At 60.4% G+C, this 15727-nt stretch overlaps 1 protein-coding gene across 1 annotated transcript; it reads right to left on the bottom strand.

Moving 5' to 3' along the window:
- Positions 1 to 346: 346 nt before the first annotated feature.
- Positions 347 to 12863, bottom strand: BTBD2 (BTB domain containing 2). Its single transcript, XM_052702793.1, has 9 exons — positions 12298 to 12863; positions 7527 to 7646; positions 6350 to 6506; positions 4557 to 4662; positions 3869 to 4066; positions 2729 to 2921; positions 1654 to 1741; positions 1397 to 1543; positions 347 to 1288 (listed from the first exon to the last, which is right to left on the bottom strand). The coding sequence occupies exons 1-9, from the start codon at positions 12861 to 12863 to the stop codon at positions 1127 to 1129; spliced, it is 1737 nt and encodes a 578-aa protein (XP_052558753.1). The 3' UTR covers positions 347 to 1126.
- Positions 12864 to 15727: the final 2864 nt, after the last annotated feature.

Raw genomic sequence — 15727 nt, 5'->3', positions numbered from 1 at the left:
GGGGGGGCGGTGGGGACGCCCCGCTGGGGACCGCAGACCCCCCCCCCTCCCAGCCCGCAGCGCTCACTGCTTCCAAGCGAGATGTACGGAACCGGCGTCGCCATCTCTGATGCTTCTCTGGGGGCGCGGGGCTCCTTTTCCCTCTCGGGTTTGGTTTGGTTTTTGTTTTTGTTTTTTTTTTGTTGTTGTTTGTTTTGTTTTTTTTTTTTTTTAATAAAAAAAATATAGAAGAAAAAAATAATTAAAAAAAAAAAAATCTTTAAAACGTTTTGCTGCGTGTCTGCGTGGTCACGGGGGGGGGGGGGGGAGGCGCCGGGTTTGGGGCTCGCAGCACCTCCCCAGGAGCTGCCTAAAGACAACCGAAGGTCTTTATTCATCTCCTATGTACAAATCGCAGCGCCGCGGCCCAAAGCAGAGCGCGAACACGGGACAGAGCAGCGGATAACATTCAGTGCGGCGCCGGGGGGGGGGGGGGGCGGCCCCAGCTCCGCTCGGGGGTGACGCGGTGCAGCGCCTCACACTTTCGGAAAGGGGCGAAGTCCGACAGCGAGCGCCATTCCTGCACGTACAGCAGCTGAGCCACGCGGGGCTCCTCTCCGTGCGGAACGGCTCACGGCTGCCGACGGGGAGAGAAACCGCAGAGCAGCGGCGGGGAGAGGCGCCGTGAAGCCGCGCCGGGGCCGGGCGCCGCAGCCCCGCACGCCGAATAACGCGCGGACCCATCGCGCTCGCTTTTTCCGCCGTGGTTTTCGTCGCGTTATTTCGGTACTGGCCGTGCTGAGCCGCCCCGCGTGGAGATCCCGACCGCGGCCCGCGCTGCGGCTGCCGGGCATCAGCGCAGCGGAACGTCCCACCCCGCGGGCTCCCGCGACGTCCCCGCAGCGCCGAACCGGAGCTCCGCGGCTCCGCTCCGACCCCACCGCCATCGTCCGTCCCGCGGCGCTCAGCCCCCCCCAGCGGCGCCGCTCACCTCCGCGCTCCCTGCAGGCGGAGAAGCGCCGACGCTCAGCACGGCCGCGGGTGGGGGACGAAGGGGCGGCCGCAGCCCTGCGGCGGTGGGGTTCGGTGCGGCGCTTCTGGGCTCCGTCGGGCTCCGAGCCGAAGGCGCCGTGGCCCCGCGGCGGCACTATGTGTAGAAGATGATCTCTGGGATCTGTCCGTCCTCCACCGAAGTGCCGTTGTTGTTCCCGGCCGCGTAGCAGAAGGTGAAGCAGGTCTTGGCGCCGCTGGTGGGCGATTCGTGGATCACCTTGCGCAGCCCTTTGGTGCCGTAGTGAGAATCGGGGCCCTGCGGGGACGCGGGGCGGCTCAGGCACAGCGCGTGGCTTCGCGCTCCCTCCCTCCCTCCCCCTCTGCCCTGCGTGCGGCCCCTCAGCCCCACCGCCCCCCCGCGTACCTTCAGAGTAGCGCACGCCGTGTAGTTGACGTTGGGCAGAACCTCCACGGGCTCCTTGAACATCACACGGAACGTGTTGGAGGAGCCGTCGCAGCTGAAGCCCGTGTCGTTCTGGCCCAGCACCGTGTTACTGTCCGTGTGGATGATCTGCAAGAGACACAACGGCTTTCCACCCGTGTGACAGCCGCGGGCACGGATCCCCACCCCCAGGGATCCACTCCCCACCGCGCTCCCCCCCCCACATCCCAGCCACGTACCTGGATGTTCACCTGGTAGTCTGTGGGGCCGTGGATGGAGCCGTACAACCCAAAGCCAACCACGAAGATGCGTTTGTTCACCGAGAACCTGCAGGGGCGGACAGCCGTGCTCAGAGCGCCGCTGCAGCGCCGACACGTCGCCAACGCCGCCCTTCTGCCGCCCCGCACCTCACACCCACAGCTGGAATCCTCTGCTGAGATCCTGACCCGTAAAGCTGGCTGTGCTACGGCCCCGCGCTCGTTTGGTTTCACGTGGGGGAAGCGCCGCCCCATCGCTGAGCCCCACAGCGCACCGAGTTGGGGGCTGCAGGACGACCCGGCGCCAGCAGCAGCTCCCGGTGCTGCTCTCACAGAGCTGCTCCGAGAACCCACTGCACACAGGAAAGGGGAATAGGAGCAAATTGCTCCAGAGCGCAGGAACGCCCGGGCCCTCAGTGCAGCACGGCAGGCTTCCCGCGGCCCAGCACAGTGCTGGAAGGACACGGGGGCAAAGCTGGGCTGGAAGGACGCACGCCTGCCCCGCTGCCGTTCCCCAGCCCGGAGCATTGGGCGCCCCCAGGCCGCACCGGGTTACGGCCACGGCTCACAGCAGCGCCACGCACGGCTCACACGGAGGCAGCGGTGAAAAGGCGCCGTGCCTGCAGGACTGCGCCAGCGCCACTTCCCTGCCCTGCACCCAGCGCCACCCCACAGCTCCGCGGCTTCCCGGCCGCCTCCCGCCCGCTCCAGCCGCAGCCCGGCCCGGCTGCACGCGGCTGCTCCTCCCCCGGCCCGGCCCTGCGCCGTCAGCAGCAAAGCGGCCGGCAAAGCCCCTCATCCGACCCTCAGCAATCAGCGGCACCGCCGAGCCCCGACCGCCTCGCTGCCCCGCGGCTACGAGAGCCGCCCCAGCAGCGCACCGGACGCGGCGCTGGCACTCAGGAGCAAAGCAGCAGCCCGCAGCTGCGCGCACAGCAGAACGCGGCCGCTCTCCCCCGCGGCCGGCAGCAGGGCCCGGCACGCTGCCCTGCGGGCACGGGGAGGAAAGCTCGGGAAACACGAATCTATCGGCAGCAGAACGAGCAGAGAAGCTGACCTTATCCTGTCACTAGTCCCACTGTACCCCCAGCGGCTCTCCACCTGCTGGAATCGGCTGATGCTGCACTCCTTCCCCCGCAGGCAGCAGCGCGGCCGGTCGATGAACTCCACGCGCGGTTTGGGGTTCACGGTGAAGTGCAGGAACAGGCTGACCACCTCCCGGTCCGTCAGGATCCCCGACTGGGCCGGCCCTGCAGGGAGCAGCACGGTGAGCCCAGGGCTGCCAGCACACGGCGCTGGGAAACGCAGCATCACTGCTGCAGGGCTGTGAGCTCCCAGGGAACAGCAGCACCTCTGCGCCGCGCCTGGAGAAGAGCAGCTGTGGCAGCGGCTCCCCGTGCCTCCACACGGGAAACGGGCAGAAATCAGTGCTGCAGCTCCTCCAGCAGAAGCTGCTCTGCTTCTCTGTGAGCAGAGAGGCTCTCACAGAGCAGAGGGTTGGAGATGTGGGATGCAGGAGCTGCGTGGAGCAGAGGAACGGCCGGAGGCACAGAGCTGACGGAGCAATGAGCGCGAGGGGATTTTGCTTAGCAAGAATGAACCATCGTTAATCACAGCTGAAATGACCCCGTGCAACGCACAGCTCTGGGCCCCACAGCTGCTGACACAGCACTGCTGGGAGGAGAGCTGGGGGTTCCCCCCCCTGAGCTCTGCTGTGCTCTGCCTGGAAGAGCCGGAGCCACTGGGGTGCTGCAGGCATGGCTGGGGGGGGGCAGGGGTAACTCACTGCACCTCCACGTGGGTTCAGTGTTCTGGAGGTTTTTTTTGCTCATCTTTTGGGTTAAAGAGGATGGAAAAAGCTCGTGGGGTTGCTGAGAAAGGAGAAATGCTCTGGGAGAGACTCAGCACCACCAGCTGGAGGAACGCTGACGGCCCTCCTGGGGGCTGGGCTCTGTGTGGCACCGGCTGGATGAGGCCAGCAGCGAACAGAAGAGAGCCTGGAGCGCAGCGTGGGACAGGCAGGCACCCAGCTCACCTGGCAGAGCGCTGACACCTCCAGCAGAGCACAGGAGCACGGGGCGGGGGGGCGGGGGAGGAAGAGGACAAACGCAGTAATTTCTGAAGCCAAAGATAACAGAGCAGCCTCCGGCTGAAATTCCCAAGGAGTGCAATTTGGTGTGACAGCCGGGCCGGTTACCTGCTGCAAACTCCTCAATCGTCATCAGTGGGAAGCGGATGAGCGCCAGCGCTTTGCCCAGCACCTTCCTCTTGTTCTCAGGCACCACCTGCAGCTGCTGCCTCTGACACTCAGCCTCCGACCAGCGAACCACGGCTCCGAACAAACGAACCTCCCGGATGCCCAGCGTGTCGCGCTCCAGCACGGCTACCAGCGTGTCTGCAGGGACACAGGGCACAGCCAGCACTGCCCCTCCGTTCTGCTGACTGCAGGAGGAGCTGCAGTGTAACTCGGGGTGGCATAAAAGCCCCCTGCCTCACGTGCTGTCCCCTCTGAAGGAAGGTTGACGACCGAGCGTCAGCGCCTACGAGCAGCGCGCAGCGAGCTGGGCTGCTGGGTAGGATAATTAAGAGAACCAGTTCTTGCTTCTACAACAACACCTCTGTAACTCCAGAGCCTGAGGAAGGCTGGGGAACGCTGCCAGCTCAGCAGGGGAAGGCATGCTAGGCCCAGCCCAAACCTGCCGGCGGCAGCACAGCACGCAGCCGCTGTGTGGTGCCCACAGAAATTCAGCTGCACGAAGCCAGCAGCTCCAATGCATTTCTGCTCTGCAGCCTCCCTCAGATCGACCCGGAGCGGATGGAAGCCCAGGTGCCCACAGGCAGGAGCACGGCGCACAGGCAGCCCGCAGGGGAGGGATCGTGCTCACCGAGGTCGATGTCAGTGAAGCCCTCTGCGTTGATGGCATCAGATGTGTTCTTGTCGATGTTCTCCAGGCACAGGCTGGCCAGCTGAGGCTCATCAAACAGCCTCGCCTGGTCGTGAAGAAGCACTCATTAACACACAGGGCTCTTTACAAGTTGATGCCAAGCGCTGGCGCTGCCCCCCTCCCCACACCCCATCCTCATTGGCGCTGCTGTGCCTGACCACAGCAGTCTGTCAGGCGTTGAACGCAGCAAGGCAAAGGCCAGAACGCAGATCTGGGGGCACGGCTCTGCTCCAGCTGTGCACGACCCCAGGCACACATTTCCTCCTACACACAGCACCACAATGAGCGCCCAGCTGAACGAGGCTGATTTTCTCACATGGTTTTTGTTCTTCGGATGTGGCTCTGCACGACGGCTCCACTTGCTGTAAGGATGCACACAGGTGGCTCCTGGTGCAGCAGCAGAACACCCCAAGGTGTGCAGTGCTCCATCCTGCTGAAGGGGAAACCGCTCCACCTCACACCTGGTGCCACAGAGTGCTGCGATTCCACCTCAATGCCAACACTGAGGTCCATCTGCCCGCCCCACGTGCGGCTGCAGGGCTCAGGAGAGCACAGGGACAGCTTGTGCAAAGAGCCAACGCTGTGCTCTTACTCTCATGGATCAGGGAAGTGCCAGCAGTGGGGTGCTGATATCTGAGAGGAAGGACACGCACTACATCCAGAGCTCTGCCCCATAACTTCCTTGCTGATTGCACATCACACCTGCATGCACTTTTGGCACAAGAGAGCAGCGCCGCTCACTGTGAGCACCAGGAAAAGCTGTCTGCCATGCACTTCTGGCAGATGCTGCCTGATGGATCGGATGCTGCCTGAAATGCTGTGTCAGAGCAGCAGCACTCAGCAGGGACACAACACAGAGCTGTGGGCTCTCAGGCTCCACCAGCAGCCCTACGTGTGCTGGGAATCGCTGTGCACCCAGATCTCAGGTCTTTAACTGAGATTCGTGGCAGTAGAAGCAGGAACTAAAGGTGGCTTCCCACACCAAGGAGCAGATCTGGCTGCCTCCTGGTAACTGGCTCCAGCCCTCGTGCTGCCTAACACAGAGATGGGGGCATCTCCAACAATCCCACCCTTCAGCTTTTTGGAAACTTGGTGTGCAAACCACGCAGGAATCACAGTGATAATTGTAATGGCTGTGCTGTGAACTAAGCCCACAGCACAACAGGAAGCAGGGAAGCCTGTCTGCATCCAGCACCAGCAGTGTCTGAAAACCCAGGACACCTCCTTTAGCTGAAGGACCTTTGAGACTTGGAAAGAAGTCGCCGCAGCCCTACGTGCTGCCTTGCCAAAGCTGCAGGGTGGCAGATACTCCCCAGGCCACCAGAAGTTCCCACTTCCAGCTTCCACAAGCTGAGGGACAGCACACGATGTCTCTCCACAACCAGGGTCTGCAGGGAAGATCTCTGCTTTTGGATAACAGCTCCTGATCTCTCAGATTCTGGGCTGCTGAACCTGAGGAGCTCAACCACTACAGCCAGGGAGGTACAAGCACGCTGCTGTGACACAGATGGGAAAGCAGCCTTGGCTGCCATCACCCCTGCAAGGACCCTAAGGCCTCTGCCCTGAACAGCCTGCTGTCCTGTGCTGCTCCTTACACAAACCTGCTCAGCACCGTGCTGCTGTGAGGAAGGCTGCAAAGCACAGCAGCACAGAACAGCTCTCTTTGGGATGATGACACTCACTGAACTCGTTCTCCTGTTCCAAAGGATTCGTGCCAACAGAGGCAACCTCACCTGTGTCAGCAGCATGAAGGCGTTGTCTGCTCGGAGGTTCTTCTTCAGGAACTCCACACAGTGAGCTTCCAGGGCTGGCACTGCGTACTTTTTAGCTGTGTAAAGGGTCGTCATAACAGTCTCTGGTCCGATCTGAACTTCATCTGAATAAAGAAACCTGGAAGCAGGCAGACAAGCATCACTCAGCGAGGTATCAGAGCAGCCCTGCAATTCATTCAAGCCGTTCTGTGTCTCTGCCTACCATCCTGGAGCTCCCCTTTCATTGATGGATGTGGGGAAGGACAGGATGCAGAAGCAGAGGGAAGATGGAGAGGGTGACCCCAGACAAGGAAAACGGTCATTGGGGTTGAATTGATCACTGATCACTGATTTGATGGGGTTGAACTGATCAGTCCTGGCAGGGAACAGCCCGATTTTGCCTCTCTTTTGATATTCTAGCCTCACCAAGCCTTAAAGGCAGATGGTAACTCTGTGCTCCAGAGACACAACGTGCTGCTGTGGAGCCATGTGCCAGCTGAGGGGATTCCCCACGTGTCTGAACTGATGTGAGCCCAAGGCAGGGGGCTGCAGGGCTTTTATTTCTGGCCTTTCATTCTATGGAGATCGATTCTCAACCTTCTAGGACAGCACAGTCCTGACCAAAGCACTTTTTGAAGGTAAAGTGGGACGTGTGCCAAAGCTAGATATAGGTACTGTTCCTAATGGGGAGCAAGCAGGGAACGTGTCAGGAGCATCAGATTGAAAGCCCAGAACTCGGTGACAGAAACCCTGCAGAGATGAGGCAGTGACGTCCCAGCACACATCCAGGGCTGCTGCACTGCACACAGCACCAGCCGAGCTCAAAGCCACTGTGAATGGGATGTCACAGCTCCTTCCTCCTCCTCCTCCCAGCACACAGACCAACAACACTGGGAAGGTGAAAGAGCAGGAAGGCGTGCTTATTTAACGGCTGCTACACCTCCAGACGAAGCCAGGCAGATATTTCTGGGCATCAGCTAAACCAGATGTCACCCAGAAAAAGAGGGATTTAGCAGCAGCGTTTAAAGCCCTCAGATGGATTGGCAGAGAGGTTTATTTGGGAACGTACGACCTCCACTTCACAGAATGGCTCAGTGCTTTCATTGCAAGCACTCCTCTCTACAGCCCCTCGGCTCATCCCGCTGCGTTAGCAGCTTACTTCAGCAGAGCCAGGAAGGCAGCAGGCTCCACGTCGGGCAGCTCGATCTCTGTGGAAGTCGTGGCCATCCCACCGTTGAACATGGCATCGAAGACGGCGCTGCCCACGGCCAGCACAAACCTAAAAGCACCAAACAAACCAAAAAGCTGATGTTAAACCAGGCCCATCTGCAGAGAAATCCCGGCCGGCTGCTGGTCCCCAGGGAGGAGAGCTGCTCACAGCATCGCTTTGCAAGAGAAGGGAGAACGGTTTTCTTTCATTTAAGGAGAAAACACCAAGGTCGCAAACGACCTCAGCCTGAGCCCTGCACACAGCATCCAAAGGTCCACAAGGTTTTGTGCACCGTGGAGCAGAACACGTGCAGCTGCTCTGCACAGCCCTGAAAGTCGGAAGCAAGCGTTCCCACAAACCAGGTTTGGTGCTGAAAAGAACCCGGTGTGAACACAGTGCCATCCCTCACCAACGACTGCCAGCTCCTGCTGCAGGGGCAGGCACACGGCTGGGCTGCTCAGGGCTGGCTGTGGTTCTTTAAACCACTGCCAAGCACTTTCGAGAGCTTCCACTGGTGGAAACCCAGAGATGGGCATCTCCAGGGAAGCACCCGGGTCCTGGTGGCCGTGCCCTGAAGCCTCTCCATGAAGCCAAGCCCTCCAGCAGCCCCTGCCCGGCCACCAGCCGTGGGAAAACAGACTCCAACTGCTTCTCTGACCCATGAGGGAAAGGAAAAAGCAGAGGGAAAGCAGAGCAGCAGAGCTGGGTGCACGCTTCGATGGAGAGAGGTATCAACGACTGCGGGCAGCAGGCGGTACGTGATGGAAGGCACGAGGCACGGCGCTCCGGTCCTGGCTCCCAGGAAGCCCACTGCCACCAGGGAGCTGTGGTTGGAGTTTACTGCGGTAGGAAGTGACACAGCAGCTTTTTTCCCTCCTCAATTTACACCCGATTTCTCGTCTGGTCCCTTTCTGCTCTCCCCCCCGTGCAGAGGGCTCCCACAGTGGCAGTGCTGTGCGGGTGCCAGGCGGCATGGCTTCTGCTGGGAAGGAGAGCTGGGGACAAAGCGTGGCGGGCAGAAAAGCACAACAGGCACGTGTGGATTTGTGTCCTGCAGTTCTGAAGGAAAAGGGCCAGAACAAGCAAAAGAACCTTGCTCACAACGCCCAGAGTGCCAGATGAAACAGAAATCCTTTGTGCAGAAGCAGTGACGGCGGTGAGACAGTTGCAGGCATGACTTTCTACTAACAATTAACAGAAACTAATTGCACTCTAAGTTTGTCATTCTCATAGGCAGCAGAGAGCTGAAAGGGGAGCTTGTATGAAAGAAGCTCTCCAATCTCTGCTCCCATTCCACTCCTGGACAGGTCAGTCCAATCTGTTTCACGCTGCTGAACCCGAATGGGTCGGTGCCAGAAAGAAACACAGAGCTCCAAACTCTGCAAGAGCAGAGATTTTTCAGTTTCCTTAAAGCATGAGAGGGACACAAGGTAAGAAAAGCCCTCTGTTCAGGGCATCTCTTTCACCTTGCCAGGGACGAGCACCCACCTCAGCTCCGTGCCCACAGCCCTGCTCCCTCCCACGGTAACACCGACAGCAGAACTCAGAGCCACGACGACCCACTGCTGCAGAGAAATCCCCAAATATCCATTTCTGAAGAGCTGACACAGGAACAGAGTGACACACGAGTCACTGAGCTCTGTGCAATCCCTGAGTGGGATGCCACGGCTCTATTCTACCTTCACCACTCAGGGAACACGAGGGATCGCACAGCAATTAAGCAGCGTTTCGCTTTGGGGCTGTTTCTTTTTTTTCCCCCCCTCCTCTCCTTCAGCTTCACTTATTTTCCACTTACCCAGGTGAGCCCCTGCCCACCTAGCGAGCCCAGTTCTCAGGGCAGGAGTGAGCAGATTCAGACACTAATTAAGCTCCAAATTAGAGAAGTGCAGAGCTGACGCCCTCAACGCTCCAGCTGGCCCAGAACAAGCATGCTTTGCACAGCCAGGGAGGAAAAAGGGAAACCTGAAGGAGAAAATTCTACGTGCACGAGCACATATGAGGAAAGGGGCGGCCTGAGAGCCTCCCCCAGCCCCCAAAGGACAGATCCTGCCCTCAAAGCAAAAGTGTTTGCACACCTGAGCAAAGCGTGAGGCGCTTCCCGCAGCGCTGGGCAGTGATATGCATCAATTCCTGCTTAGAACTGAAAGGAGCTGCCCTGAGAAGCAGCTGCACATCAGCATCATGCAGTGGGGGACAATCCCCTCTTCCCAGCATTAATGCTACCAGACAGGTCACCCCCTGCCCAGGGAACATCCTCCTTCAGAACCACAGGTTTGTTTCTCCAGATGTTCAGCTCTGGCTGCTTTTAAACCCCAATTTCTCCCATGGCTGCTCTCATCAATCCTCTGCACCCATCAGGAATGCTGCTCCTGGCAGACAACTGCAGGGTGAGCTGCCCTGATCCTTGCCTATGGGTTGGGGGGTCTCTACAAAGGCCCCCCAGAGCTGTTTTGGGGGTGAGGGGGGAGTTCTGAGGGGTAAGGAACAATTAATTCAGAGGTAAAGGAGTGGTTTGGGGGGAGAGGGTGGTCTGGAGGGACGCAGACAGCTTGGGGACAACAGGGACAGCTAGGGGGTGCGAGGGGGTGACCCCTCCTCCTACCAAATGGGATTGAATCCAACCCCATCCCATAGGGTGGTGTGAACACCCCACTCCAAAAGCAGGCTGTGCCCCACAGGCCCTGCCTGTCCCCCCCCACTCAGCTGGGACTCCCTCAGAGCCTCGTATCCCCCAGACCCAGCTTAGCCCAGGCCAGGGGCACCCCCACAGTCTACCCATAGCCTGCCCCACACTCACAGAGCCTACACAATCCCCCTCCCCAAACCATATTGTGCCCCCCAGGCCTTCATCCCACCCCATAGCCCTCTGGGACCCTTCAGAGCCACACATCCCCCAGCCCCACCTCAGTTCCCCCAAACCACGCTGGGACGCCAGGGTCTCCCTCAGGACCTCACATCCCCCAGCCCCAGCACAGCCCCATCCTGGTGGTCTATGTGAGGCCCTCCCCAAACCTCAAGGCCCCACTCACAGCCATCGCATCACCTTCACATCCTGAACACGGCTCTCCCCACTTCACCCACATCCCCCCCAGGACCCATGCATGGCCCTTCCCACATCCCCCCCCCACAGAGTCCTCCATACTCCCCCCAGGGGCCTCCCCCCTTGGCTCTCCCCTCACTTTCACACCCTAACCATGACTCTCCCCTCTTCCCACCCTCCCCACTCCCCCCATACCTCCCCTAGAGCCTACTCACGGTCCCCCCCTCACCTTCAGACCCTAAAACACGGCTCTCTCCACATCCCCAGGGCCCTCCCCATCTCCTCTATGACCCCCCAGGGCCTATCCACAGCTCTCCTCTCACCTTCAGATTCTAAACACTCCACACAGAGACATTCGGATTCTAAGCTCTCCTCACACTCCGTTTTCCTCATCCCTCCAGGGCCTACCCACAGCTTTCCCCTCACCTTCACACACTAAATACGGCTCTCCCCACCTCAGCTACATCCCCCTACACATGGCCCTCACCTTCACTACTTCAACATGGCTCTCCCCTCCCCCCCCCAGTGCCCTCCCCATCCCCTGAGTCCCCCCAGGCCCACCTCTGTCTCTCCCCACATCCCAAACCTCCAGATCCCTCCCCACTCCCCCCCCCAGGACCTACCCATAGCTCTCCCCTCACCTTCACACCCTAAATATGGCTCTCCCCACCTCCCCTACATCTCCCCCATCCCTACCCATGGCTCTCCCCACATCCCAGCCCCCCCAGTCCCTCCCCACTACCCCTAGAACCTGCACATGGCTCTCCCCTCACCTTCAGACAGTAATCATGTCTCTCCCCACCACCTCAATCCCCCCCCATCCCTCCTATCCCTACCCATGGCTTTCCCCAACCCCCCCCCGGTCCCCCCCCACAACCCCTACAACCTACCCACAGCTTTCCCCTCACCATCACACCCTAAATACGGCTCTCCCCACCCCCCCAGGGCCTACCCATGGCCCTTACCTCCACAATCAAACCATGGCTCTCCCCGCATCCCAGCCCCCCTAATCCCTCCCCACTACCCCTAGAATTTACACATGGCCCTCCCTTCACCTTCACACCCTAAACACGGCTCTCCCCAGATCCCAGGCCTCCCCAATCCCTCCCCACAACCCACCTATGGCTTTTCCCTCACCATCACACCCTAAATATGGCCCTCCCCATCCCCTCCATGTCCCGCCCATGGTCCTTACCTCCACAACCAAACCACGGCTCTCCCCATTCCCCCTACATTCCCCCCATCCCTATCCACGGCTCTCCCCACATCCCAGCCCTCCCCATCCCTCCCCACTACCCCTAGAACCTACCCATGGATCTCCCCTCATCTTCAGACCCTAAACACGGCTCTCCCCACCTCCCCATCCCTCCTATATCGCCCCCATCCCTACCCATAGCTCTCCCCACATCCCAACCCCTCCAATCCCTCCCCACTACCCCTACAACTTACACACGGCCCTCCCTTCACCTTCACACCCTAACCATGGCTTCCCCCACATCCCAGCCCTCCCCAACCCCTCCCCACAACCCCTACAACCCACCCCCGGCTTTCCCCTCACCATCACACCCTAAACACGGCTCTCCCCATCCCCTCCACCTCCCACCCATGGCCTTTACCTCCACAACCAAACCACGGCTCCCCCCCCCCCCCCTTCCTGCATCTCTTCCCCCCCCTCCCCACCTGTGTGCCGGGATGCGCTGCGTCCCTCGGCCTTTCCCCACCAGGAAGTGCACGTCGCTCAACACCTCGTTGTTAAACAGAAAAGCGAATCGTTCCTGCACCGTGGGTTTGGTCGCCTGCCAGTTGTACACCGGTTCCCTCTGCAGCCCTCCGCCCGGGCCGCCCGCCGGGGCCGCCCCCACTCCCGGGCCTCCTCCTCCTCCTCCTCCTCCTCCTCCAACCGCCGGATTGTTAGCTCCGCACTGATTGTAAGTGAGCCCCGGAGGGGACGAAGGCGTTCCGTCAGCGGTTGCGGCGCAGGCAGCTCCGTTGCCCGGGGGAGGCGGCGGGGGTTGCGGGCAGGACGAGGACAGACCCCCGGGGCCGCTCCCGCCGGCCGCCATCTTGTGCGGAGCGCGGCGCGGCGCGGGGCGGCGCTGCAACAGCAGCAGAACCACGAGCGGCGGGCGGGACACGGCGGCGGGAGGGAGCGGGAGCGGGGAGGAGGGGGGCGTGGGGGGGGCGGCGGCGGTGGCGGCGGCGGTGGGGCGGGGGGCGATGCACAGAGCCGGGCAGCAGCGCGGCATGGAGGGAGGGAGGGGAGGGGAGGGGATGGGGTGAGGGGAGGAGAGGGGGGAGGGAGGAGGGGGCGGGGCTAAAGGGGAGGGGGGAGGGAGGGGGTGTGAGGGGAGGGGGGGGTCTGAGGTGTGCGGGAGGAGGGGAGGGGGGGCAGATGTGAGAGGAGGGGCGGATTTGAGGGGAAGGGGGGCAGATCTGAGGGGTGTGAGGGGCAGATTTGAGAGGGAAGGGGCGGATTTGAGTCGCAGATGTGAGGGGCAGATATTAAAGGGGGCAGATAGAGGAGGGGGGCAGTTATTAGGGGCAGATGTGAGGTGAAGGGGCAGATTTGAGGGATGAGGGGGCAGTTCTGAGAGATATGGGCAGTTCTGAGGGGTGTGAGGGGCTGATCGGAAGAGATAGGTGAGATCTGAGGGGAGGGGGGCAGATCTGAGGGGCAGATATAAGGGGAAAGGGGCAGTTCTGAGTGGAGAGGGGCGGATTTGAAAGGAAAGGGGGAGTTTTGAGTTGCAGATGTGAGGGAAGGAGGGCAGATCTGAGGTGTGTGGGCAGATATGGGAGGGGAAGGGGGCAGATTTGAGAGGAGAAGGGGCAGATTTGAGCAGCAGATGTGAGGTGAGAGGGGCAGTTCTGAGAGGTGTGAGGGGCAAATATGAGGTGTGTGAGGGCAGTTCTGAGTGGAGAGGGGCAGATGTGAGGGGCAGATATAAAGGGAAAGGGGCAGACATGAAAGGAAAGGGGCAGATAGAGGAGGGGGGCAGTTATGAGGGGCAGATGTGAGAGGTAAGGGGCAGGTTTGAGGGAAAAAGGGGCAGATGAGAGGTGAAGGCAGTTGTGAGGGATGCAAAGGGCAGATCTGAGGGGTGTGGGCAGATATGGGAAGGGAGGGGGGCAGATTTGAAGGGGAGGGGGGCAGATCTGAGGGGTGTGAGGGGCAGATCTGAAGAGATAGGTGAGATGTGAGGGGAGAGGGGCAGATGTGAGGGGCAGGTTTGAGAGGAAAGGGGCAGTTTTGAGTGGCAGATGTGAGGGGAGGGGGGCAGATCTGAGGGGTGTGGGCAGATATGGGAAGGGAGGGGGGCCGATTTGAGAGGAGAAGGGGCCGATTTGAGGGGGAGGGGGCAGATCTGAGGGGTGTGAGGGGCAGATTTAAGGGGAAAAGGGTAGATAGGAGAGGGATGGGCAATTGTGAGGGGAGAAGGCGGTTCCGAGGGGCAGATCTGAGGTGTATGAGCAGATGTAAGGGGAGAAGGGCAGATATGAAGGGAGAGAGAAGAGGGGCGGATGTGAGGAGGAGTTGTGAAGGGAGAGGGGTGGGAGTGAGGGGTGTGAGGGGCAGATCTGAGGGATAGGGGCAGATCTGAGGGGTGTGAGGGGCAGATCTGAGGGGTGTGAGGGGCAGATCTGAGGGATAGGGGCAGTTCTGAGGGGTGTGAGGGGCAGATCTGAGGGATAGGGGCAGATCTGAGGGGTGTGAGGGGCAGATCTGAAGAGATAGGTGAGATCTGAGGGGAGAGGGGCAGATGTGAGGGTCTGATCTGGGAGGTGAGGGGCAGATGTGAGGGGCAGTTTTGATGCGTGTGGGCAGCTGTGGGGGGGCGAGGGGCAGATCTGGGGTGGGGGGGGCGGCTGCGTGGGGTTTGAGGGGTGTGAGGAGGCAGAAGTGAGGGATAGCAGGGGATGGGCAGATATGGGTATGGGAGCAGTTGTGGGCTGAGGGGGCAGCTGTGAGGGGGTGAAGGGGGCAGTTCTGAGGGGCGCAAGGGCAGTTCTGAGAGATATGGGCAGTTCTGAGGGGAGGAGGGGCAATATTGAGGGGTGATGGGGGCAGTTCTGAGGTGTGCAGGGACCAGGGGCCGAGGAAGGGGGGCAGCCCCACCGAGTTGGGGAACAGAAGAGTGATATGGGGCTGAGTGCTGGGGGCACCCAGGGCCAGGGCTGCTCCTTGTTGCTCTCGTGAACCATCCGTTCCCCTAAAGCAGGGTCAGGATCCGTGCTGAGCTCAAGGTGCGTGCACACGTGAGCAAACACGCAGTCCTGGCGCAGCCCTCCATTGCAGCAGTGCGCTGCCTGCCCCTCTGCTGCCGCGCAGAGCTGTGCCAGGTTCGGAGCTGAGACCCCAATGCAGCTGAAGGATCTCATGGCATCAATCTCATGGCATCAATCTCCTGCTGCTCACACCGGCGTGGATGGGTGGACGGCTTTGCGTCGCGTTATCTCAGATCTGCTCCTTGCTGCATTGCACACCGGCAGGTTTCTACTGCATTATCCTAATTGGGGGAACTCCCATTCCCACAGCTATGCACAGCTCAGAGCTGGCCATTAGCTGACCCTTCTGGCACCCAGTCTGCATGCAGGAATGCACGGCAGCCTTGAGAGAGACGCTGCTTTTCCTTCTGAAATCTTCCTGCAATTACTGATAACCGAGCACTGAACATGGACGCGCTCTCTTTCAAAAGCACCACGTCCTTCTCCTTGCAGCACCCCCCTTTGCTGGCAGAGCTGTTTCCATGCATTTCAGCATTGTTTTTTTTGCTCAAAACTCTGTTTTCTGCTCTGTCCTGCTGATGTTTCTCTGCCTTATTGGGGCTGCAAGCATCAGAGGGAGCTGCAGGCTGCTGCTCGGCCCCACGTGCAGCTGCAAGAGTGGACACTGCATGGAGCAAGCAGCACCGTGCAGGCAACTAATTAGAGCCCTGCGTGTGATGAAACAGATGAAAATTAGTCATTTTGCGGTGGTGGCCTGATGGTTAAAAGCCAGGCCAATGGAAAGAAGCCCAGGAGAGAAATAATCGCACGGACAGTGGAGGAATGTGCTCGGGGTGCTGCCACACCTGGGCACGGGTGCAGGAAGGACGGGGGGGAGAAGCGG

This window comes from Tympanuchus pallidicinctus, unplaced genomic scaffold, assembly GCF_026119805.1.
Source record: "Tympanuchus pallidicinctus isolate F22 unplaced genomic scaffold, pur_lepc_1.0 scaffold46, whole genome shotgun sequence".
NCBI lineage: Eukaryota > Metazoa > Chordata > Aves > Galliformes > Phasianidae > Tympanuchus > Tympanuchus pallidicinctus.
This window is presented reverse-complemented; position numbering and strand designations above follow the sequence as displayed.